Raw genomic sequence first — 24,646 nt, forward strand, 5'->3', positions numbered from 1 at the left:
AGGTGGACAGGTTCACACTGACAGTTGTACCTGAGGCTGTCCCATGCCTGCCCCAGACTGTGGCCAGAGCAGTTTAAAATCTGGTCCTGCCCTCAAGGAACAATTGTTTGGTGTCCTCCCTTCAAATTGCCCCCAACCCCTGGAGGTTTCACAACCTAGGAGGTTCTGTCCTGGTCTCCCCGCCTCCCTCTCTCCTGCCCCTCAGGGCCAGCCAGTACGTGCCTGTGACTGCTTTTCACCACCACATGGGGGCAAGGTGGCAAGCCACCATCTCCCAGCCCTAGGGGGAGGCTGGTGCTCCCCCTAGGATGGGGCCCCATCCCCCGAGCTGGAATGGATGTCCAGCTTGCCATGCGGGGGACAGAAATCCTGTCTCCTCCGTGCTGGACCCCACTCTTAAAGCTTGGCCCTCTCTGACACCCCATAGCCCACACGCCCCAAACACTCATGCCCCTGGTGGGGACTGTCCCTGGCTGTACCTGGGAAGGAGGTATACAGGCCTTCTCTGTTTTTCCCAAACCTCTCAGGATTCTGGGACTCTGGCCCAGGGGCATGTCCTTTTCTCAGAAACCCAGCAGCATCTAAACTCTTTGGGCACCTCCTCCCCGGCTGTAAGGATCTTTATCTGGATTGGGAGGGGGCACACCTGGCCCTTCCCATCCACTGCTCTCCTTCTGGGTTGCTCCTGAGTCTAAGAATTGGGAAGTAAAAAGCCCAGAGCTGGCCTCTTCTGTCATACCCGGATTGGTAAGAAGAAGCAGGTTATAAAAGGGAGAAAAATCTTCGTTAGTAGTTCAAAAATACCCTTTGGCCACCCCGGGCACATTTCTCGCTTTCGCGCTTGAAGGGGACTTTCCGTAACCAGATTTTCACCCACTCCAACCCTTCGGACTTCGGTCAACGCCTTGGACGTTGCGATCGCGGTGCCCCAGTGGGGCTTCCCCTTGGTCTGGGTGGCAGCCGTGTGCTCTTCATTCGCAGGCATAGGCCTCCCTGTGTCCCCGGGGTCCTCTTCACCTGCCCCGTGTGGACAGGCCGGGCAGGGGAAACCAACTTTGGAGGTTGGGGTTCCAGGGAGAGGTTTGGGAACCGTCGGCGTGATACAGAAACTTGGAGGCTGGGATGGGGTTTCCAGGAAGGTTTAGGGAGAAAGGAAGGGGCCTAGGAACGCGCGCGGAGAAACGCCGTTATTTGGGGGCGCCAAACCGGGCTGAGAAGCCAGCAGGATTCAGCGCCGCCGCCAGGTCAGCAAGCGCCGAGGAATTAGGGTTGCCAGGGACAACGCGTTCTGGGCGGAGCTGCTGTTGGGGTGGAGCTTGAGGGATGTGGGCGGAGGCTTGGGAGGCGGAGAGAAGGCGGAGCTGGGGGGGGGGTCTGAGCCAGAAGTGGAGTTGTTATTGGTGGAGATCACATGCTCTGGGCGGGGCCTGGGAGCCGGGAGGAGACAGTGTTGATGTTAGGACGGAGCTTCAGGATGGGCGGTGCGAAGCCGGGGCCGGCCCGGAGAGCTGGAGCCGGAGGCGGAGACGTGGTTGGCGGGGACCGAGCTCCTGGGAGGGGTCGCAGCCGGCGGGGGCGGAGCCGAACGGGCGGGGGCGGTACTGGGTCGCGCCAGGCCTGGGGCCGAGGCGGCGCGCGGCGCTGACAGCTGAGTCGGCTCGCGGCCTCCCGCCCCCTGCGTGCCCGGCCCCGACCCCGGCCTGGCCTGCCCCGGAGCCATGAGCCCCGGGCTGCTGATGCTGCTCGGCAGCGCCGTCCTGGTCGTCTTCGGCCTCTGCTGCACCTTCGTGCACCGCGCTCGCAGCCGCTACGAGCACATCCCCGGGCCGCCGCGGCCCAGGTGAGCGGGGGGTGGGGGCGGGGACCTGGATGGGGCTCTCGCATGGGGGGCCGGGGGACCGCGTCCAAGCCGGCATCAGGTCCAGCCTTGCCATTGCGCGCGGCCGCTTGGAAACGGCGGCAGGGAGAGGGGCGCTAACTATTCTTAGTAACAAATTACTCACAGCCGCAGCAGCTGCTCGGCGCCCACCGCGCTCTGCTGGGCCCCGAAAACGTGATGGCAGCGACAACCCTGTTAGGTAGGCGCTATTGTTACCCCATCGTTCAGACGAGGAGACTGAGGCGCGCAGAGGCAAAGTCACCTGCCCAAGGTCACACAGTTGGTAAGCCTAGATTTAAACCCAGGTCAGCGTGGTTCTAAAGTGGGTGCTCTTAACTTTGGGACTTGGATGGGGTCACTCAACCTGGGTTGTCATACACTGTACTTTGGTCACATCCCCCCTCTTTTTTTAAAATTTCTGTCCTGGTATCTCCTTTTTGTCTTCTCCTTGGTACTTCCATTCCATCCTCAGCCCTCACCCCACTCACCTTACCTCCCCCCTACTCCACCAGAAGTTCACCTTTCTGAAGTGTCATTTCTGTGTCATTCAGACGTGTCATTTCTGTGCTCCAAAGGCTTCCCATCACTTAGAACTAAATCTAATTCTAAATTAAGGCTACTCTGGGGCCAGCAAGGCCCCTGCTGGGCTCTCAGAACCCACTCTGTACTGTTCTAACCCCATGCTTGCTCACTGCTGCCTCCAGTTCTTTCTGCATGCACCCACCCCAGCTGAACCCCTCCTCCCGGGTCTTCCTTTTCCCCACCCACCCTGTATAAAGCCCACCTCCTAGCTCCAAACTCCTTATGGGGCCATCATCCCTGAAGTTACCTTCTGTTCACCTGTTGACTGTCTGTTCACCTGTTGACTGTCTGTCTCCCCCTTTAGAATGTGAGCCCTGGGAGGGCAGGGATACTGTGTGTTCACTTGTGTATCCCCAGAGCCTGGGACATTGCAGGTGCTCAATAAATATTTGTTGACTGAATGAATAAACAAGGGTATTAGACACACTTCTTAAAACCTCAGGACACCAACATTCTGGAAGGCACCCACCTCCAGCACAAGCCGGATGCCCTGGCATTTGAAGCCTGAATCCCTGCTTGGTGGGTCTGGGAAAGAGCTCTAGCTGGGGACACAGGGAGGCAACTGTTCTCCCTGCCAACTCTCTCTCCTCCCAGGTGCCCTCTCCCACCCTTTCCCCTTACTTCGCAGCTGTGTCTTCCCCTCCATCTAGATGGTTCTTCCCCCAGCCTTCTAGGCTTGTCTTAAATGCCAGCTCCTCAGGGAGGCCCTCCCTGCTCCCACACGCAAATATATTTTGTTCATTTTATAAACTCTAAGTCACCAGAATGGTAATTGGGTAACTATTTGTGCTACCTCTTGTTAAGTGTCTGTCTCTCCCATAGGCCTGTGTCTGTCTTGTTCACTGCTGTGCCCCTGACATCTCGCTCAGCATGCACAGTAGACCCTGGATAAACTCTGATCCAAGGTGGATGGTGGAAGGCTCCTGCCAATTCTGTTAGATACACTCTCACCCTTTCAGGTTTTCAAATCAGCCGTCAAGAGCTTGGAACTGAATGAGTTTTGTGCTCATTCTGACAGGCCTCCTCATGACTTGACCTTCTCATAAACCCAAGTGCTTCAAACACTGCAGACCTGAGCCAACCTCTGTGTCTTAAGAAGAGAGAACTTAAATCAAGCTCCTCTCGGCTACTCTCTCCACATCAATTTTTAAAACTGCACTAAAAAAATAAAGTTATGTATGCCATAACATTTACCCCTTTAAAATGTACAGTACAGTGCTTTTTAGTATAGTGACGGAGTTATGCAACCATCACTTCTAGTTCCAGCACATTTTCATCACTGCAGAAAGAAACCCCATAACCATTAGCTGTCACTCCTTATTGCCCCCGGAACTCCCGTAGCCCCTGACAACCACCTAATCTGCCTTCTGTGTGTATAGATTTGCCTGTTTTGGACATTTCATATAAATGGACTCATACAATATTTGACCTTTTGTGTCTGGCTTCTTTCACTTAGCAGAATGTTTCCAAGGGTCATCCATGTAGTAGCATGTGTCCATATATCTTTCCTTTTTATGCCTGAATTCTCCCTCAAGTCTTACACCACAAAATCTACATGTGACCTACAGGTGTGTGGGTGGTGGAGGAGGCTGACTATAATTTGGGTTGGGCTCTTTATTCTAAGGAGGTCAACTGAACAATGCCTATACGAAAAGATTGTGGGTTAAAAACTGGTTGGTGGTCAAATACAAAACTGCACTAAATGAAGGTTCTGGAACCTCTTTTTAGCATAAATCAGATGCTTTGGCATTCAGAGCCTGGATCCCCAAACCATGATTGGCAACGCCACGGTTGACGAGAAATCTATGCGCACTGATTTCTCCAGTAGTGTGCTTTAGGGCTTTGCCAGCTTGCAGGCAAGGAACCCTCTGCCCTGCAAGAGGCAGCTGCTGTGCTCTCGCAGCCCCACTCTTCATCCTCTTTTCTGCAAGAGTCACCAGCAAGATGCCCTCCCTGAGTGCCCTGCTTCTGTGTGCTGATTACAGACAACATTCTACTGCAACGATCCATGTAACAGCTGAAAACTCAGACCCCATGTTCAGATCCCACACAAACACTTGTAGCCTCTGTATTTCTCTGTCACTGCTCTGAGCTTCCTCATCCCCCCCCCACTCTCCTGGTAGTGTGGGATGAATGTAAACTTGACAATGCAAAATCTCTCTCCCCCAGTTTTTATTTCTTTTGTAATAAGTTTTTCAAAACTCCTGGGCGGTGTTGCTTCTCTCCACCCTCTCCTGCTTGCCGAGTCGCCAGGCCTGCGGGCTGTTCGACCGTTGCTGGGTCTTTCTCGGTGATGGTGGAGACCCACGGCTGGCTCTGCTGGGCGGCGCATCCAGGGGACTTGGGGTGCCCAGCTGAGCACTCGACCACCGCATCCCTCTGGCGCGAGGCACTTTCCTGGCCCCGCACCCTCACCCTCACTCCTAGTGGGTGGCCCACCCCTCAGCCATCTCGTGGGCTCCCGCCACCCCTCTGTGTGGCCTCACAGTGGGCTCTCCGGATGACTTCTGCTCCAGTACTGTCCCAAACTTTCTCTGCCCACAGGAAACCTCGGATTCCCACTGTGCCTGTCGCAGGGTTATAGGAAACCATGCGTGCCGGGGACCGGGCAGGGGAGGGGGATTTTTGCCCTCTCCTGTCTCCCTGGGTTGCTCTGCCATATCCCGTCTACCACCAGGGGCACACCAGGTGGGCTTCGGTCCGCCCCTCCCCATCCCAGGAGTCTCCCATCCCCTCCTTCCATCATCTCTCATCTGCTGGTTTCTAACCCCTGGTCTCCGGGCCCTGCCTTCGCCCCCCACCCCCAGCGCCCCCTGCAGGAACAGGAAGGAACGGGTCGTAGGCTCCTTTCTTGCCTGGCAGTGAGGACCCCACGCCACGCCATGCCCTTGACCTTCTTGAGGTGTCACTCACGTGCCTCCCCAGGTGGCTCTGGACTCCGGTGCTTAGGGCGGAGACTCTCAGGCGTGTGAAGGTGAGGAGGGTCCAGACTCTGTTCTCACTCAGGTGACTCAAAACTGAGAATATTCTCTCCAAACCTGCAGCTTTGGGGAGTGACCATGGGTACTAGATTATTCTGGAAATACAGCCAGTCATGTGTGATATCCACGGTCCATCTTGCTGCAGGCGGGGCGGTGTAAGTTCAAAGCCACTCCCCTCGAGTGGGCGTGGCTGCCCGGCGCCCCGCCGAGCTTCCTAGCGCAGGCCCCGCCCGCCCGCTCTCCCCTCAGTCCCTCACCTCCCGTGCCAGCCAGCGCACGCTCAGCCTTTATTCTCGCCTCCTACTTCCCTGAGCAAATGAACAGCCTGAGACAACTTCCTTCCAGGGCTCTGCCGCCACATCAGCCCCCTGGCCTGCCCTGAGCCCACGTGCCTTCCCCCCGGGACCTCGGTGCTCCTGGCCAAGGATGCCCGCCTCACTCCACCCCACCCCCACTGCTCCAAGGCTCCAGCAATGCCCCCTCTCCTCCGTCATCACTTTTCCTTCTCTTCTGCATCATTCCTATTTTTATGTAATAGGCTGTAACACAAACCTCTTCCCCCTCATTCGCTCCAGCTGCCGCCCCCCTATCCCAGCTTTGCACGCCCACAGCAACACCCCCGTCCGAAGCCTGCCTGTCTCTGGCCCCTGTTCCTCCCTCCCCTTCTCTCTTGAAGCCACCGCCCGTCAGGCTCTGGCCCCCACCTCTCCACCCAACAGGGTTTGATCAAGGCCCAGTGACCTCCATGGAGCTAGATGCATGGTCAGCACTTGGTCCCCATCTTGCCCTGCCACTCCGCTGCTCGGGGCAGGGCGCACCCCTACCTCCTCCTTGAAGCCTTTCTTCTCAGGTTTCCCCCTCTCTCTCCCCTGCGTCTCCTGCTCAGTCTTCCTGGCTGGTTGTCCCTTTACTGTCTGTCCCCCCAACAGTGCCTCACTCTTGGGGCCTCTTCCCTGTCTACACCCACCCCTTGTGGTCTAACCCAGTCTGTCAACACCACTTCTCTGCTGAGGAGTCTCGCATTGACATCTCTAGCTGGGAACTCTTCCCTGAACTGCAGCATCAGGTGCCTACCTGCCTGCTTCCCTTCCGTGTTAGATGGGCAGCGCACACCTAACCGCTCCAAGACTGGCTCTCAGTTCCATCCACTTGTCTCAGGTTGGTTCCCAGAAGCCGATCCTGAGACAAGAATTGAAGTGTAAGTCGTTTGGGAGGCGTGATCCTGGTGGGGTTAGGGACTGGATGGAGAGAGAAGGTCAGAAGGGCAATAAAGCAAATTACCTCTGGGGGCAACTGAGATGCAAACCCCCGGCGAACTCTGGGACCCGGTGGAACACAGGCTCCCCCCACCCCACCACGAGGTGGAGGGAGGGGGGATCGTTGATGGAGGGCTGCTCTGGGGGGTGTTGAGCTGGAATTTCCAGGCTACTCCGCCTGCGGACAGAGCCAAGAGAGCACAGGGCAGAGACTCGGGTTCTGGCCTTTGGAAGCCTCTCCCCCTGCAAGGACAAGGGTGGGGGGCGGGGGCAACAGTGTCTGCTGCCCCCACCAGGCCCCCTCTCAGTCCTCCTCACCTTAGTGAGTAGTAGCTCCATCCAACCTCCCAGTGGCCCAGGCCAAAAGCCCCAGGGTCATCCCTGACCCCTGTCTCACCCCCACATCCAGTCCATCAGCAGGTCCCCTTGGCTTGGCCCACCTTCACGTACATTCAGAGTCTGACTTCTCATCTCCACTCACAGCCCCCTCACTGGTGCCCCTGCTTCTACCCCTGCCCCCCACACCTGCCCTGTTTACTCTCAGCTCTGCAGCAGCAAGGACAATTCATTTAAAACCCAATTCAGATCCCATCTCTGTTCTGCTCCAAACCCTCCAGTAGCCCCACTTCACCAAGCTCAAAGAAAAAGTTTGGATAACAGCCCCCAAGGCCGTACACAATCTTCCCCCCATCGTGGTGACCTCATCGTGTACCAGGTTCCCCTCAAGCACCCTGCTCCAGCCACACCGCCTCCCTGCTGTTCCTTGAACTTACCAAGCACTCTCCTACCTCAGGACCTTTGCACCTGCGATTCTCTTTGCCTGGAATGTTCGTCCCCCAGATACCTACGTGGCCAAGTTCCTCACTTCTTGCAGCTCACATGTCACCTTCTTAAAGGGATGTTCCCTGACCTGCCTATTTACAATAATCCTCCTACACCCATCCCCAGCTCTCCTTACCTCCCCCAAGTCTGATTTTTCTCCCATCACTGTCTGACTCCCTATTTACTTACTTATTTATTCACTCTGTCTCCTCCCAGGAGAATGTGAGTGCCATGACCCAGAAAACCCCAACTGCAGTTTTGTTGTCGCCCATTCTGGAAGCTGTAGTAAGTCAACTTGATGGGAATAAACAGGAGACAGGAAGTCACCAGTACCTTGGAATGTGCCTAAGGTGACACCACACAGGCCTGTTTACAATCTGGTAATCGCACTGCCAAGTTAGCATGACCAAACTATGTCCTGGTGAGAAGGACTGTGGGGGACCCTGGTACCAGCCATGCACCTGGGGCCAGGTGACTTCCTCTTCCCAGCCTCGGTTGCCCTACCTATTAACTACGTTAATAATAGACCTACTTCAGGAGGTGTGGGGAGTTCAGATGGGGTCAAGCTCATCATGGTGCCCAGCATTTAGTAAGTGTTCCCTGAATGTCTCAGGTTATTCCTCATGCCAGCCCCCAATCTCTGCACCAGGGAGATGAGATGGTTTTATCCCTCTCCATCTTTCTAAGAAAACTTCCGGAGCCAGTCAGACTGGGATTTGCATCCTGCCTGGTGACCCTGAGCCAGGACTGTACCTCTCCGTGCCTCAGTCCTCCCATCTGTGAAGTGGGCCTGATAATGCCTACTTCACAAGGTCCTGTGGGGAAGGGAGCATTCTTTGATGGTGACTTCCGGTCATCTTAATGTTTCCCATTTCTTCTAGTTTCCTTCTAGGACACCTTCCCTACTTTTGGAAAAAGGATGAGGTTTGTGGCCGCGTGCTCCAAGATATGTTTTTGGATTGGTGGGTCCTAACTTGTCATTTGTTGCCCCTACTCCAGTCTCTGCCCCTCATGAGCCAGCTTCCCCCAATGCCCTAACCCCCAGTCCGGCACACACCCACCTCCCCAGCCCAGGTCACTCCCACCCCCAGCAGTTCCTACTCTGAGGCACACAAGGGTGGTTCAGAAGGCAAGCTCTGCCTTTTGCCAACTGCGTGGCCTTAGACCAGGCATCAGAAGCTCTCTGAGCCTCAGTTTCTTCATCTGTAAATTGGGTGGGGGTGTGACTAGGTAACAGTCATTGTTTGGGGTGGTGCTTTACACTTTTCAGAGACGTGATATGGCTTGATTCCCAGCACAACCTTTTGGGGCAAAGGAGGAGGGTAGCGACCCTATTTCATGGATTTGGAGACTGAGGGCAGTGGGGGATGCGACTCAGCAGTGAGTCAGCAGCAAGGCAGAACCTTGGCCCCAGACCCCTGCTGAGACCTGCCCCCCAGCCCCACCCCCAGGGATGGGATGCCCTGTTTCTCCAGCTGAACCTGGGCTGATCTGATGACATTCACATCTCTGGTAGCTGACAGCCTCCTTTGCATCACTTTGGTTCCCAGGGCTAAGAAGTACGGACCTGTCGTGCGGGTCAATGTCTTCCACAAAACCTCAGTCATCGTCACGAGCCCCGAGTCGGTCAAGGTAGGAGACAGAGTGGTTTCCGAGGGGAGCCCTCCTCCTCCCTGGGATGGGTGCATGAAAGTCTACCCCAGGGACTGTGGGAGAATCGTTCCAGAGTCACGTGCATTTGGGCTGGTTTCCCAAGGATCCTGAAGGGAACAGCATCTTCCCCTCTAACCACCCACTTTTTGGCAGTGGGGTTGGGGGCCTCCTAAAAGCAGGGCTGTTTGATGTGGACAGTGAGTTATTGTTACACTCTTCTGGGTTGGGAGCTGGTGCGCACAGCTGGTGCGCACGTGTCTGGTTAGTTCACCTCTCTTAGAAGTTCCTTCATCTGCGAGGTGGGATTATAACCCCTTTCTTTGAAGACTATGATGGGAACTAAATATTGATCCATTTATTTAACAAATAAACGGTCAAAAGATGCTTCAACATGCACTTTTCTATGTGCTTCACAATTATTAACCCATTTAATCCGCAGAGGGGTAGGGACTCTTATTAGTCCCCATTTTAGAGGTGAGGAAACAGAGACAGGCAGCATTAGTTGGCCTATAATATGTGCAGGCTGGTGTCTGCCGTGTAAGTACTAAGAATGGCCAGTTGGCAGAACTGGGCTTAAATCTGGGCTCTGCCACCAACTGGCTATGGAACCTTGGACAAATTACTGTTTCACTCTGAGGCATAATTTCCTCGTCTGTAAAATAGGGATGATGCCTCTCTTACAGGTGCTTATAAGAATGGAACTGATGAATTGGGAGATTGGGATTCACATATATATACACTAATATGTATAAAATAGATAACTAACGAGAACCTGCTGCGTAGCACAGGGAACTCCACTTCGCTGTACAGTAGAAACTAATACAACATTGTAAAAAACTATACCCCAATAAAATAAAATTTAAAAAAGAATGGAACTGAAATAATGTGTGTGAACCATCTAGCCCACGCACGGCACACAGCAAGTGCTCAATAAACGATTGTGCTGTGATTCTCACGGTGGGTACTGAGCTGATGTGCGGGGATGATGCTCTCCTTAGGCAGTGGCTGTGGTGACACTAAGGGGGATAAAATACAACTTGGGGTCTAGATCACAAGACAAGTTGAATGACCATGGTGTCTCTAACAGAATGTTAAAAGTCATTTTATTTTAAAAATGTTTCATTGCAAATACAGACACATGCCTTAAGACTTTTTAAAGCATGCTACCAAAAACCATACACAAGACCTTCATGATGCTCAATGAGATAAGAACTTGAAAGACATATATTAATATGATGAATTACATTGCTTAGCATTTAAGTGTTAAATCAGCACTTCCTGGTCATGATACAATTTGTTCCTGGATACGTGGATACGATTTGCTCATCTTTTGTTAAGAATTTTTGTTTCTATATTTTTTCTTCTCTTGATCCCTGGCTTTGGGATCAGGTTAATAGGCCTCATAAGATGAGTTGGGAAATGTTCCCTCTCCTCTGTTTTCTGAAAGAGTTTGTATAGGAGTAGTGTTTTTTCTTCCTTTAATGTTTGATAGAATTTACCAGTGAAGCCATCTGGGCTTGGCATTTTCTTTGAGGGAGGTGTTTTTGTTTTCTTTAAATTATGCAGTCAATTTTTAAAGTTGATATATGGTTATTAAGATTTTCTATTTTTTCTTGAGTTTTGTATCTTTCAAGGAATTTCTCCTAAATTGTTGAAATTACTGATAAAAAGTTGTCCACAATATTTATTTATCATCTTTATCATGTCTACTGGATCTCTGGAAATGTCCCCTCTTTCGTTCCTGAGAACAGTAATTTGGGTTTTCTTTTATCTTATTGAACAAGCTGGCAAGAGGTTTTTCAATCATATTCATCTTTTCAAAGACCCACCTTTGGTTTATGGGTTTTCTCCATTGTTTGTTTCCTATTTTATTGATTTCTGCTCTTTTTTTTTTTGCGGTACGCGGGCCTCACTGTTGTGGCCTCTCCCATTGCGGAGCACAGGCTCCAGACACGCAGGCTCAGCGGCCATGGCTCACGGGCCCAGCCGCTCCGCGGCACATGGGATCCTCCCAGACCGGGGCACGAACCCGCATCCCCTGCATCGGCAGGCGGACTCTCAACCACTGCGCCACCAGGGAAGCCCCAATTTCTGCTCCTTTTTATTTCCTTCCTCTACTCACTTTCAGTTTGTTCTTGTTCTAATTTTTTAAGGTGATAGCTTAGATAATTGATTTTAGATTTGGTTTCCTTTCTAATATAGGCATTTAAAGCTTTACGTTTCCCTGTAAGCCCTACTTTAGCACAAATATACCACACATTTCAATATGTTGTGCTTTTATTTTCATTCAGTTTCAAATAATTTCTTAATTCCCTTGTGATTACTTCTTTGAACCATGGATTATTTAAACGTGTGTTATTCAATTTCTAAGTATTATAAGATGTTCCAGATATTTTTCTTTTATTGATTTCTAATTTAATTCTGTAAGGTCAGAGAAAGTGTTCTTCATGATTTCAATCCTTTAAAATTAATTGAAGCTTGTTGTATGGCCTAGTATATGGTCTATATTTGTGAACGTTTGTGAGCACTTAAAAAAAAAAACATATGTTCTGTAATTGTTGGAGTGTTTTAGAAATGTCAGTTAGGTGAAGTTGGTTGATAGTGTTGTTTGAATCTTCTAAATCATTACTAATTTACTTTCTACACGTTCTAGCATGCAGAAAGTAAATTATTCTCTACTGAGAGAGGAGTGTTAAACTCTCTAACCCCATCATGGAATTGTCTATCTATACTCTCAGTTCTATCAATTTTGATTCATGTATTTTGTAGTTGAGTTACCAGGTGTGTACACATTAAGCAAAGTTATATCTTTGTGATGAGTTGATCCCTTTATCTTTAGAAATTTCCCCTTTTTCCTTGGTAGTATTCCACTTCCTGAAGTATATTTTGTTTGGTATTAATATAGCCACTCCAGCTGTCTTATGTTTAGTGTTTCATGGCATATCTTTTTCTATCCTTTTCCTTTCTTTTTGGCCATGCCATGGGGCATGCAGGATGTTAGTTCCCCAACCAGGGATCGAACCCATGCCCCCTACAGTGGAAGCGCAGAGTCCTAACCACTGGACTGCCAGGGAATTCCCTCTATCCTTTTACTTTTTATTATTATTTATTTTTAAAAATTTATTTCACTTATTTATTCTTGGGTGTGCTGGATCTTTGTTGCTGCACGTGGGTTTTCTCTAGTTGCAGCAAGTGGGGGCTACTCTTCATTGAGGTGTGTGTGCTTATTGTGGTGGCTTCCCTTGTTGCAGAGCACAGGCTCTAGGCATGCGGGCTTCAGTAGTTGTGGCATGCAGGCTCAGCAGTTCTGGCTCGTGGGCTCTAGACCGCAGGCTCAGTAGTTGTGGCACACAACTACTTAGTTGCTTAGTTGCTCCGTGGTATGTGGGATCCTCCCGGACCAGGGCTCGAACCCCCATCCCCTGAATTGGCAGGTGCACCCTTAACCACTGTGCCACTAGGGAAGCCCTATCCTTTTACTTTTAACCTATCTGGAATTTTATATTTCAAGTGGGTTTCTTATAGATAGCATATAGTGGAGTTTTGCTGTTTCAGTCAATCTGAAAATCTCTGCCTTTTAATTGGAGTGCTTAGGTCATTTACATTTAATGTAATTATTGCTGTGGTTAAGTTTAAATATCCCATGCTGTTGTTTGTTTTCTATTTGATCCACCTGGTTTTTGTTCCCTTTTCCTCCTTTCCTGCCTTTTAGATTGAGTATGTTTTAGTATTCCATTTTATATCCGCTATTGTCTTATTAGCCTCTTTCTCTTTGTGGTTGTCCTAGGATTCATAGGATAATCTTTAACTTATATCAATCTGTCTTCAAATAATATTATATCACTTCATCTCTGTGTACTTTTAAGACTTTCTCTTTATCACTGGGCTCAGAAATGTGATTGTGATCCACCTTGGTGTGCCTTTCTTTGGGTTAATTCTATGTAGGCTTCTTTGAACTTCTTGGATATGTGGGTTCCTTGAGCATATTTGTAGAATTGTAATAGATGTGTTACAGTTCTTGTCTGTGAATTCCGTCGTCTCCATTATTTCTAGGCTTTTTGCTTATAGGTCAGATTTTCCTGCTCTTTGGCATGTCTAGTGATTTTATGCTGCACAATGGACATTGTGACTTGAACATTGCTGAGTGCTCAGTTCTGTTTTACTCCTTTAAAGAGTGCTGGACTTCATTCTGGCAGATCACTTTGATCCTCTCCAGGTTGCTTTAAGGCTTTTGAGGGTTGATCAAGTGTAGACTTTTACTCTAGAGCTAGTTTAGCCCCACAACTAAGGAGTGACCCTTCTGAGGACTCTAATAAAGGCCTTGTGTCTGAGGTTTAACTGTGGCCAATGGGGACTTGAACAATTCTTAGCTTGTTTGAGCTCTGAGAATCGTTTAGCCTATAGTTACCCGGTAACTCTCCTTTCCCCAGAAGTTTTTTACCTGGTCTTGTGGAGTTTCACTCTACACATGCCCAGATTGGTAGTTATACAAACACACAGGGGATCCCTGTGCAGATCTCTGCGCAGGACCTCCTTCTCTGCATAGCTCCCTCCTCTTGAGTCCTCTGCCCTACAGATTCTAGGTTTTTCTGGCCTGCCTGGACTCTGACCTCTGTCTTATCAATTTGGAAAGCCTGCTGGGCTGTATTTGAGTTTATTCTTTAAGTGCCTTTGTCCTAAAATTGCCTCTGGGCAGAAAGCTGTAGGGCTCCTATATTGTAGGGCTCTTGTCTTTTTTTTTTTTTCCCTTTTCCTTCTGTCATGGTTCACTGCCCACTGTCCAGTGTCTAAAAGCAGACATTGCATAATTTTTGCTTAATTTTCTGGCTGTTTATGGCCGGAGGGAAAGTGCCTAGCAGTTACTCCTCCATGGGCAGAAGTGCATTGTCAGAATGGGCCACAGGAGAAGGCAGCAAGGTGCTGGGGGTTCCCTGTACATCCCTCATGTCCCAGAGCCCAGCTCACTGGGCCAAACAAAGGATCTGTGGTCCCAGGGACAGCAGGCTGTGGGGACCCTGGTCAGAGACTGTGCCGAGGCTGCTCTGCCTCAGGGGGTGCTCCTCAGTTCAGGTTGGGAAGGGCTGGCACAGACCTTGGACCACTCAGAGGTATTTGAGTAGGGCCTGGGAGGTGGGCCTTTACTGCCAAGGTCTTTTTGCAGAAGAGGAAACCATTAGGCGTAGGATAGTGACAGAACTTGGTTTACAAATGACAGTTTGGGGGTAGGGGTGGGGTCCCTGGGATGTGGCTTGTGAGCTGAAGTCAACATTTCTGGGGTTTCCTTTGAGCTGAAAATTTGGCTTAGATTCCCAGGAGCTGAGTCCACAGTCACCAGCAGCCCCTGGGTTTAATGGATAGCAGAGATGTCACCTTACTGCGTCCCAGTGCCCACAGGGTAAAGCCAAGTGTCCCGCAGGGCAGGCTTCGGGGGTCTGGCCCAGCAGCCTCTCCAGCCCTCCTGCTGCTGCCCCTCCCCCGCCTCCACACCTCTACTCCTCTGCCTGAATGCACCACCATGTGACAGGGGTTCTCCTGCCTGTATCACAGCTTTCTCTCCCCTCGCCCCCACAGCAAATTGCCTGCATTCAAATCCTGTGTCCACCATTTACCATGTGGCGACCCTGGGCCAGTTTTAAACTTCCGTTTTTCACCTAGATGTACGATGAGCATAAAAATACCACCCACGTCTTAGGGTTGATTGGGCATTAAATGAGCTCTAGGGCGCTGGTGTGCATTTGGCATTCGTGGAGCACCTGCTGTGTGCCAGGTGCCCTTCTCTGCACTTTTCACGTAGAAACAATTTTCTCTTCACAGCAACCCTACCAGGCAGGTACTCTCCCGAATCCCATCTTGTAAAATAAGGAAACAGGGGCAGAGGAGGTGAGTAACTCACCCAGGGTCATAGAGTTGGCAAGTGGTAGGGTGAAATATTTGAGCCAGATTCAGATTTAAGCCAGTGGAACCCACAGCCTGAGCTGTCAACCCCTGGGCTGTGCTGCCTCAAAAGCTGCTAGCTAATGTTACTGTTGTTACCCTCCTGCTCTTGGTGAGGAAGTGGACCCTTCCTCCAGGAAGCCTTCCTTGACTTCCACGGCTGGGTTGGCACTAACAACACTGAATCTGTGCTGAATGTCTCTCCTGTGTCCTAGACGCCCTCCCACCAGGCTTCTCCCCTTCCCCACTCTGGTTTCAGAGCAGCCCAGGCCTTTTCTTGTTGCCACTTTGGAAGGTGGCATGGTGTGGGCTCCTGAGTGTGGACATTGGAGTGAGGAAGCCACCCTGCATCAGTCCCCAGCTGTGCGACCACCGGAAAAAATCACTTCACCGCTCTGTGCCCCGCTTTCCTCATCCCTGAAAGACAGGACTTCCGGAGGGAGTAGGTGAGGTCACTCATAGGAGCGTCCACACCGTAGCTGGCCCTCAGCTCAGGGTGATTATTTGGAGATGTGTTTCGTAAGAGACAAGAAAACTGCTGAGTCTTCTGCAGCTTCTCATGGGTGCACAAGCTCATGTTGTTTTTCTGGGGATGTTTAGAAGTTCCTGATGTCAACCAAGTACAACAAGGACTCCAAGATGTACCACGCGATCCAGACTGTGTTTGGTGAGAGGTAAGATGCGAGGTGTCTGGGGCGAGGCCAGGAGAGCCTCTGGCTGCAAGTGGAGGGTTCACAGGGTCCAGAGTTTTGGATGTAGCATTAAGTCCCAATACCCTGGCTGCCGAGCGCACAACAGGGGCCACCTGTGGTGGTCACCGCTCTTGTCACCAGCACCTTCCTTCTCGTCCTTTCCCCTCCGGATGGCAGGTGGGAATGCAGGGGTCACTGAGGTCGGGGCACACAATCACCCTCATGTATGTATGTATGTATTACGGTAAAATTCACATCACATAAAATTCACCGTTTTAACCGCATTGGAATTACAATTCAGTGGCATTGTTACATTCACCGTGTGGTGCAACCATCACCATTGTCTGGTTCTAGAACATCTTCATCACCCCAAAAGGTGACCCGACCCCGTCAGGCAGTCAGTTCTCATTCCTTCACCCCGTTGCTCACATCAAGCGTTTGTCTCTTCCGCAGGCTGTTCGGCCAAGGCTTAGTGTCCGAATGCGACTATGAACGCTGGCACAAACAGCGGAGGGTCATGGACCTGGCCTTCAGCCGGAGGTGAGTGTGGCCGCAGACAGGCCTGGGGTCATGGCTGGTTGCTCAGAGGCGGTGCTGGGCTGCCAGCCTGGGTGGGCTGGGCAAGGGCAAGCCTTCACTGGAAGGGGCTTCACCTTCACCCAGGCTGAAGGGAGGGAGGAAGGACACGGCATTCCTGGTCAAAGAGAGACCGAGACAGCCAGCGGGGTGGGCGTCTGAGAGGCCCCCAAGTAGCCTGTGAGCGTCAGGAGCTGAATGACCACGATGCCTGGAGGTGTGGGGTCCCTGTCCCCCAGCAGCTCCCTTGGCTCAGACTTTATCACTCCTTGTCTGGGCTTTTTCATTGATTATAGTTTTCATTTTTTGGTAACATTTTATTTCTAAAATAGCTGTTTTCATGAGATATAATTCAAATACTATACAATTCACCCATTTACAGGTACAATTCAATGGTTTTCAGTATATTCACAAACGTGTACAACTATCACCACGGTTGATTCTAAAACATTTTCATCACCCCCCAAATCAGTCACTCCTCATTTCCTGGCAATGCCTGCAGCTTCTGACAACCACTAATTTAATTTCTGTCTCTATGGGTTTTCATATTCTATACATTTCTTATAAATGGAATCGTACAACATTGCTTTTATGCCTGGTTTATTTCACTTAGCATAATATGTTCAAGGCTTATCCACATTATAGCATGTGTCAGAACTTCATTCTTTTTTATTACCAAATAAGATTCCGTTGTATGAACATACCACATTTAATTTTCCATTCATCAGTTGATGGACATTTAAGTTGTTTTTACTTTGTGGCTATTGCGAATAATGCTGCTATCAACATTTTGGGGTGGATATATTTCTCTTGGGTATATAGTAATGGGATTGCTGGGTCATATGGTAATTCTATGTTTAACATTTTGAGGGAGATAATCTTTTATTTTGATATAATTTCAAATTTACAGAAAAATTGTCAGAATAGTCTAAGGGACTTCTGTCTATCTTTTACCCAGATCCACTTAATTGTTTATCGTTTAAATCACCATATGTTTTGTCATTTCTTCTTTATGTGGATATATAAATATATTTATAATTTTCTCTGTGTGTGTGTGTATATACATTTTTGCATAGTGCGTGTGTTTTAAGTTATTTGAGAGTAAGTTGGAGACATTGTAATCTCTTCCCTTAAATGCTTCTGTGTGTATTTCCTATGATCATGGACATTCTTTTACATGACTGCAGTTCAGTTATCAAAATGAGGACGTTTAACATTAATCCAATACTGTTATCTAATCCATATTCAAATTTTGTCACTTGTGTAATGACAGCTTTTTGTATTCTTGTCTAGAATCCAATCCAGGTCCATGTGTCAGGTTTAGTTACCGTATCTCTTTATTTATTTATTTTTATTTTAAGTAATTTAATTAAATTAATTCATTTATTTTTGGCTGCATTGGGTGTTCGTTGCTGCACGCAGGCTTTTCTCTAGTTGCGGCGAGCGGGGGCTAATCTTTGCTGTGGTGCGTGCGCTTCTTATTGCAATGCCTTCTCTTTCTGCAGAGCACGGGCTCTAAGCCCATGGGCTTCAGTAGTGGTGGCACGCGGGCTCAGTAGTTGTGGCCTGTGGGCTGTAGAGCGCAGGCTCAGTAGTTTTGGTGCGTGGGCTCAGTAGTTGTGGCTCATGGGCTCTAGAGAGCAGGCTCAGTAGTTGTGGCCCACGGGCTTAGTTGCTCCACGACATGTGGGATCTTCCCAGACCAGGGCTCGAACCCACGTCTGCTGCATTGGCAGGTGGATTCTTAACCACTGCGCTACCAGGGAAGTACCGGTTACCATATCTCTTTAGCCTCCTTCATTCTAGAACAGTTTTTAGTCTTTCCTTAAATTTCTTGACCTTAAGATTACAGGCCGATTTCCTAGAACATCCTTCAGTTTTGTTTGTCTGCTATTTCTGTTCAATTACACTCAGGTTGTGCCTTTTTTGGCAGGAATGGCCCAGGAGTAATGTTGTATCCGCCTTAGGGCATTGTTATCTGGAAGCATGTGTTGATCTGTCTCATTGTTGGAGATGTTAACTGCTCTCTTGGTTAAGGGAGCCTCCAGGCTTCTCCACTGTGAAGTTACTGTTTTGTATGTAGTCTGTGGACAACCGTATAAACATTTTCACCTAGACTTTCATCACAGCCTCCTCCCTGGCCTCCCCGCCTCCTGTCTCCCTCCTCCAATGCATCCACCTGACCGCCCTGGAGAGATCTTGCTGAAACTCAGATCTGACCACATCTCTCCTCTGTCCTGAAGCCTTCAGTGGCTCCCTATGATCTGAAAGATGAAGGTCAGACCTCACTCCCCCTTAGTCTGCCCCTGAGACCCTTCCAACATTTGGACCCTCTCATCTCCACCTTTCTGGAAACGCTGGGCTCTTTCTGGCATCTCTGCCTGTGTTGCTGCCATTCTCTCTGCCTTCCGTGCTACCCCAGGAAATTCCTCTGACTCCTTTGATACCCAGCTAAGATGTCACTGCTTTGGGGAACTGTTTCCTGACTTTCCAAGACTGAGTTCATGTCTCCATGATGGCTCTTGTCACATCCACTGCAAAGATTCTCATTCAATCTGCCTCCCTCACTAGACCTCGGGTCCGTGAAGGCAGAAGATGTACCCTGTTCCTGGACCCCTGCACCCAGCACGGCACCAGGCACTTCACAAGCCCTCCAGGAATGTCCATAGAATGAATACGTGGAGCGGTCTTGGTCTTACTGGAAAGTTGCCAGGAATGATAAAAGGAATAGACTAGAAGGAGGCATTTATTTAATGAATACTTGTGCCAAGTGCCAGGGTTATGAAGGCCAACCAAGGTGACGTGGTCCCACCCTCAGGAAGCTTTGAGGTTATGGGAGGACATAGATTCTAACCAGACGGCCGCCCATAGTGCTCATGATATAAATACCAGCAGCACTGTTTTGGTTGACCCTCTCCATTACACTGAACCTCACGTTTTTTTGTTTTTTTTGCGGTACGCGGGCCTCTCACTGTTGTGGCCTCTCCCGTTGCGGAGCACAGGCTCCGGACGCGCAGGCTCAGCGGCCATGGCTCACGGGCCCAGCCGCTCCGTGGCACGTGGGATCTTCCCGGACCGGGGCACGAACCCGCGTCCCCTGCATCGGCAGGCGGACTCTCAACCACTGCGCCACCAGGGAAGCCCCTGAACCTCGCGTTTGAACTGCACTTTACATTTTATTAAGTGCTTTCACATTTTTATTTAAAAAATTTTAAATTGTGGTAAGATACACATAACATAAAATGTACCATCTTGCGCATTTTCAGGTGTACAGTTCAGTGGTATTAAGTACATTCACATTGTTATGCAGCCATCGCCACATATTCTTATTTTTTAGTTTCACAATAAGGTAGCCAGCTAAGCGATGACTATTTTACTGGAAATGCAAAATTCACAAAGTTGCATGAAAGAAGCTTTGGGAGATTCCTGTGTTTATGAAAGTGTCAGTGACCCCTGGTTAATCCGAATTCACTACTGAGGAAAAAAATAGGAACCACTGGTGAGTTTCACCTCCAGCCGTTATCCACAGAGAACATCATTATATACTTTTAATAAAATCGTGATAATGAACTGCCAGTTTCTGCTTTTCTAGATGTTAATTTTACTGAAAATCTTGCTCCCAATCATTCCATAGAAGACAAGGAAATGTAAACTAGACAGCTAGTGGGAAGCAGCCGCATCGCACGGGGAGAGCAGCTCGGTGTTTTGTGACCACCTAGAGGAGTGGGATAGGGAGGGTGGGAGGGAGACGCAAGAGGGAGGAGTTATGGGAACGTGTATACGTATAGCTGATTCACTTGGTCATAAAGCAGAAACTAACACACCATTGTAAAGCAATTGTACTCCAATAAAGACGTTTTAAAAAATGCGAAAAGGGGCTTCCCTGGTGGCGCAGTGGTTGAGAGTCTGCCTGCCGATGCAGGGGACGCGGGTTTGTGCCCGGTCCGGGAGGATCCCACATGCCTCGGAGCCACTGGGCCCGTGAGCCATGGCCGCTGAGCCTGCGCGTCCGGAGCCTGTGCTCTGCAATGGGAGAGGCCACAGCAGTGAGAGGCCCGCGTACCGCAAAAAAAAAAAAAAAGACAAGGGGTTGGGATTTTACTGTACCGCTAACATTCCAGTCCGATATATATATATTTTTTTCGGTACACGGGCCTCTCACTGCTGTGGCCTCTCCCGCTGCGGAGCACAGGCTCAGGACGCGCAGGCTCAGCGGCCATGGCTCACGGGCCCAGCCGCTCGGCGGCATGTGGGATCCTCCCGGACCGGGGCACGAACCCGTTTCCCCTGCATCTGCAGGCGGACTCTCAACCACTGCGTCACCAGAGAAGCCCCAGTCCAATATTTTGTATCTGCAGTAGCTGCAAGGGATTCAGTACTGGTGTGGTAACCAGCGCATGGGATCCAAATAGTCAATTTGTATGTGATTTTTTTTTAAAAAAAGACAACTACAAAGAATCTTGCAAATAAATATATACTTGCAAACCATGTAAGTGTTATGAAAAGAAGTCAAGGGTACTATGGGAGCATATATTGGGACTACTTAGGCTTAAGAGACATTTCCCTGAGGATGTGGCATTTGTGTGTCCACCTGGAGAGAGGGCAGATGTTAAGGTGTTATGAGGCATAGGGATGGTGGGTGGGAGGGGAGACAGCTCAGGCAGAGGGGACAACATGTGCAAAGGCCCTGAGAAGGGAAGGAGCATTGGGCTTTGGAGAAGATAACAGGTCATTGTAACAGGAAAGCAGGGCTGCAGGCGGGAATGAACGAGAGCAGACAGCCTCCTGGGCCCAGGTGAGGATTTACCCTCCCTCACAACAGGGTGCTTCAAAGCATTTTAGGTGGGCAAGGGACCAGATTCGAGTGGTGCTTTCATTATATGCCTGGGCCACAGAGAACAAGACATGCAGCCAGCATGGGGTGGGAGCAGCAGTGACCAGACAGATGCTGGGGCCTGTGCTAGAGCTGGGAAACAGCAGGGCTGGCTGATCGGCAGCGAAGAGTGGATAGTCTTTCCTAATTAAAAAAGTTATTCTTTTTTTTTTCTCTTCCCCAATTTGCTCTCTTTACTGTTTTTCAAAACCTCTTATTTGGAAATAATTTCAAATTTCTAGATCAGTTTCAAGAATAAGAATAGGAGAAAAAAAACACCCTTATACCCTTTACCCAGATTGCTAACATTAAAAATGACTTTTAATTTCAAAAGCAGCACTTTCTTTTTGTAAAAATCCAGAAATATGTAATGTACAAAGGGACAAGTTCCCCCCTTTCCACCCCTCAGGGATACCATTTTTGTGAGTTTGGAGCATATCCTTCCATACCTCTTTCTAAGCTGTGTGCCAGGCAGACAAGCCAGGTAGCTGTCCCGGGACGGGGGCGCTGTGGGTTGGGAGCTCTGGGTCAGAGGACTCACTTCTGTGTAGGGTTGGGCACTATGATTGCTCAAGGACAGAGAGTGAAATGGGATAACAAAAGGCTGCAGATGGTGGCCCCAGGCAGGGCAGGTAAGGAGAGTGGGCAGTGCAACCAAGAGGTTGGAGGGGAAACTTCATGGACTCTAAGAGGCCCCAGAGGCCTTTCTTCCCTTCCTTCCCACTGTCTTCTGGAGTTTCTACATTGCCATGTCTCTTTGGGGTCAGAGTTGAAGGGCCAAGTGGCAAACAGAGGACCCATGAAACCATTAAAACAAGGGTAAAGGGACAGTGGCCATCCTGAATGGAGGGGGCTGGTGAAATCCAAGGCTTAGTTTGATTACTGCAGCCCCATCCTGTGAGCTGGGTCTTAAGGGGAGACCAGAAAGGCTGGGAGGGGCCCCCACCTCCACTCTGCACACTGGTCTCCCTTCAGAAAGGGGGGCACAGGATGTCCGCAGCCCTGGGCTGGTCCCAGTGGCCGCTGATGGCTGTGCTGTTTCCTCAGCTCCTTGGTTAGCTTGATGGAAACATTCAATGAGAAAGCGGAGCAACTGGTGGAGATTCTGGAAGCCAAGGCGGATGGGCAGACTCCGGTGTCCATGCAGGATATGCTGACCTGCACCACCATGGACATCCTGGCCAAGGTGATGGGAGGATGGCGGAGTGGCCGTGGGGAGGGCCACACGGGCAGAGGGTACTTCTTCCCTCCCTCTTTCCTGCTTGCTTCCCTCCCCTCTCCCCACTTCTCCACATATAAGCTGCCCCTTCTCTGGGCTGGGGGGGGGGGTCATCTGTTTTATCTCCTCGAACTTTTAAAACAACAGTGTGAGGTTGGAGCTACCTAACTCATTCTCTAGAAATGGACACAAAGAGATGCGGAGACAGGCCTTTGGCTGGTCAGTGGCAGGACTAGGACTGGATCTCAGGTCTGCCTGACTCCCAGCCCAAGCCTACCTCCCCCTCAGCAGCCCCCGCGGGGTATTGCTTGACTTTTCACCCTGGCTGTCTCAGCAGTGGCCCAGATAACCCCCAACCCAGGTTAAGGATGGAGTTCAGGCACAGTGAGTGAAGTCGTCACCATTCAACAATTCACTGGGAAACTGGGTGTGAAAGAGACACACAAGGAAGGCTGCATTTCAGGGGAAATGCATCTTGTCAAGGAAGGAAGCCAAGGTTTGTTGAGTGGCTACTATGTGCCACTTAATCCTACCACATCCCACACGTTCGGGATTATCATGGGTTGTTGTAAGGAGTCGATGACATGGTGCACACAACCCTTAGCTCAGGCTTTGCCCTGGGTCTTCAGTCCTCCCATCACCCACGTATGACCTTGCCCTTCTCTCTCCCCCAGGCAGCTTTTGGGATGGAGACCAGCATGCTGCTGGGTGCCCAGAAGCCTCTGTCCCGGAAAGTGAAACTGATCCTGGAGGGCATCAGTGCATCCCGAAACACTCTGGCAAAGGTACCTGCCATCGTAGCTTGTCTTGTCCTCATTTGCTGGAGAACTTCCTCCTGTGATGTTTTTCAGAATGGGTTTTGAGCTCTGATATGTCTGAAGTGACTTGCAAATCAGTTAGGATTTGCATACATCCCCTAAAGTAGAGGCTGAAAATAGAAGTGGTTTAAGTGAATTAGGAGTAAATCTTTCTCTCATGTGAAATGATCCTGAAGCAGGACGGCAATGCTGACCCCACAATGTCAGATATTCCTGGATTTTTCTGTCTTTCTGTTCCACTGTCTCTAGCACATCACCTCATTGTTATAAGATGGCTGCTGCAGATCCAGCTATCGCCTCCTTGTTCCAGGCATGAAGGAAGAAGAAGGGGGAAAGGTGGCACTGTTACCAAACCGAACTTGGGTCTGCTTGCCCACGCGCAGTAAAGCCAATATATTGATACTGGGTTGTGGTGAGGGAAAGCGCAGCATTTATTGCAGGGCCCCAAGCAAGGAGTCTAGGCAGCTAGGGCTTAAAAGGCCCAAACTCCCTGAAGGCTTTCAGGGAAAGGTTTTTAAAGATGGGGGTGTGTGTTTGGGGTGGAGGGAGGGTGTGGGTATGTGATTAGCTTGTGGACAATCTTCTGATTACTTGGTGGTGAGGTAATCGGGAGTCAACATCATCAACCTTCTGGTTCCAACCAGTCTGGGGTCTACGTGCTGGTGCGCAGCATACAGTTAACTTCTCCCACCTGGTGGGGGCTTCAGTATCTGGAAAACAGCTCAAAGGACATGGCTCAGAATATTCTCTGTAGCCCTTGAGGAGGAACTAAAGATTCTTGACTTTGTTTAATAGTTGAACTATTATTTTGTCTTGCTGGACTGTTTCCCTTTCTTTCTGCATTTTCCCCTTCTCTGATTAAATTCACTCTTTGGAACTCGGGGAAGGCCTAGGAGGCTAAGGTTTTTCTATAGACAAGAGGCAGGCGGAGGACATGGGGGTGGGGGGTGTCTGTTCTGGGAAGACCCCATAGAGTCCTGCTCCGCTACAGTACTTGAGTTGATTCCCAGACAGATGCTCAGGGCCCCCTTCTGTACCCTGGGACTTCAGACTCTGAGCTTAGAGTCCCCTGATGCCACCACACCTTTTCAGCAGTTAATTTCGCTCTACTTCCCTCTGGCTGAAGTTTCCTCCTTCGATGTGATCCTAATTGCCTCCATCCTTCAGGAATCCCTTCTTATTTTCCAGTGCTCTGTGGACACTTTAAGGCGTCTTTCCCATCATTTCTAGGGATTTGGGGCAGGAAGGGGAAGCCAGTGCTTGGGCTTGGGCCACATGGCTTGTGGCATCTTAGTTGCCAGACCAGGGATCGAACCCGGGGCCCCGGCAGTGAAAGTGCCCTAACCACTGGACCGCCAGAG

The 24,646-nt window shown here is 50.1% G+C and overlaps 1 protein-coding gene across 1 annotated transcript in view; it reads left to right on the forward strand.

Annotated features, from left to right (window-relative positions):
• The first annotated feature begins 1,578 nt into the window (after positions 1-1,578).
• Positions 1,579-24,646, forward strand: part of CYP46A1 (cytochrome P450 family 46 subfamily A member 1) — a 34,209-nt gene continuing 11,141 nt past the window's right edge. Inside the window, exons 1-7 of the mRNA XM_030883389.2 lie at positions 1,579-1,840; positions 8,402-8,482; positions 9,071-9,152; positions 15,708-15,781; positions 16,253-16,339; positions 22,296-22,434; positions 23,142-23,252. Coding sequence (XP_030739249.1) covers positions 1,719-1,840; positions 8,402-8,482; positions 9,071-9,152; positions 15,708-15,781; positions 16,253-16,339; positions 22,296-22,434; positions 23,142-23,252 — 696 coding nt within the window. The 5' untranslated portion in view covers positions 1,579-1,718. The remainder of the gene's footprint in view (positions 1,841-8,401; positions 8,483-9,070; positions 9,153-15,707; positions 15,782-16,252; positions 16,340-22,295; positions 22,435-23,141; positions 23,253-24,646) is intronic.

Source organism: Globicephala melas, chromosome 2 (assembly GCF_963455315.2).
Source record: "Globicephala melas chromosome 2, mGloMel1.2, whole genome shotgun sequence".
Classification (NCBI taxonomy): domain Eukaryota; kingdom Metazoa; phylum Chordata; class Mammalia; order Artiodactyla; family Delphinidae; genus Globicephala; species Globicephala melas.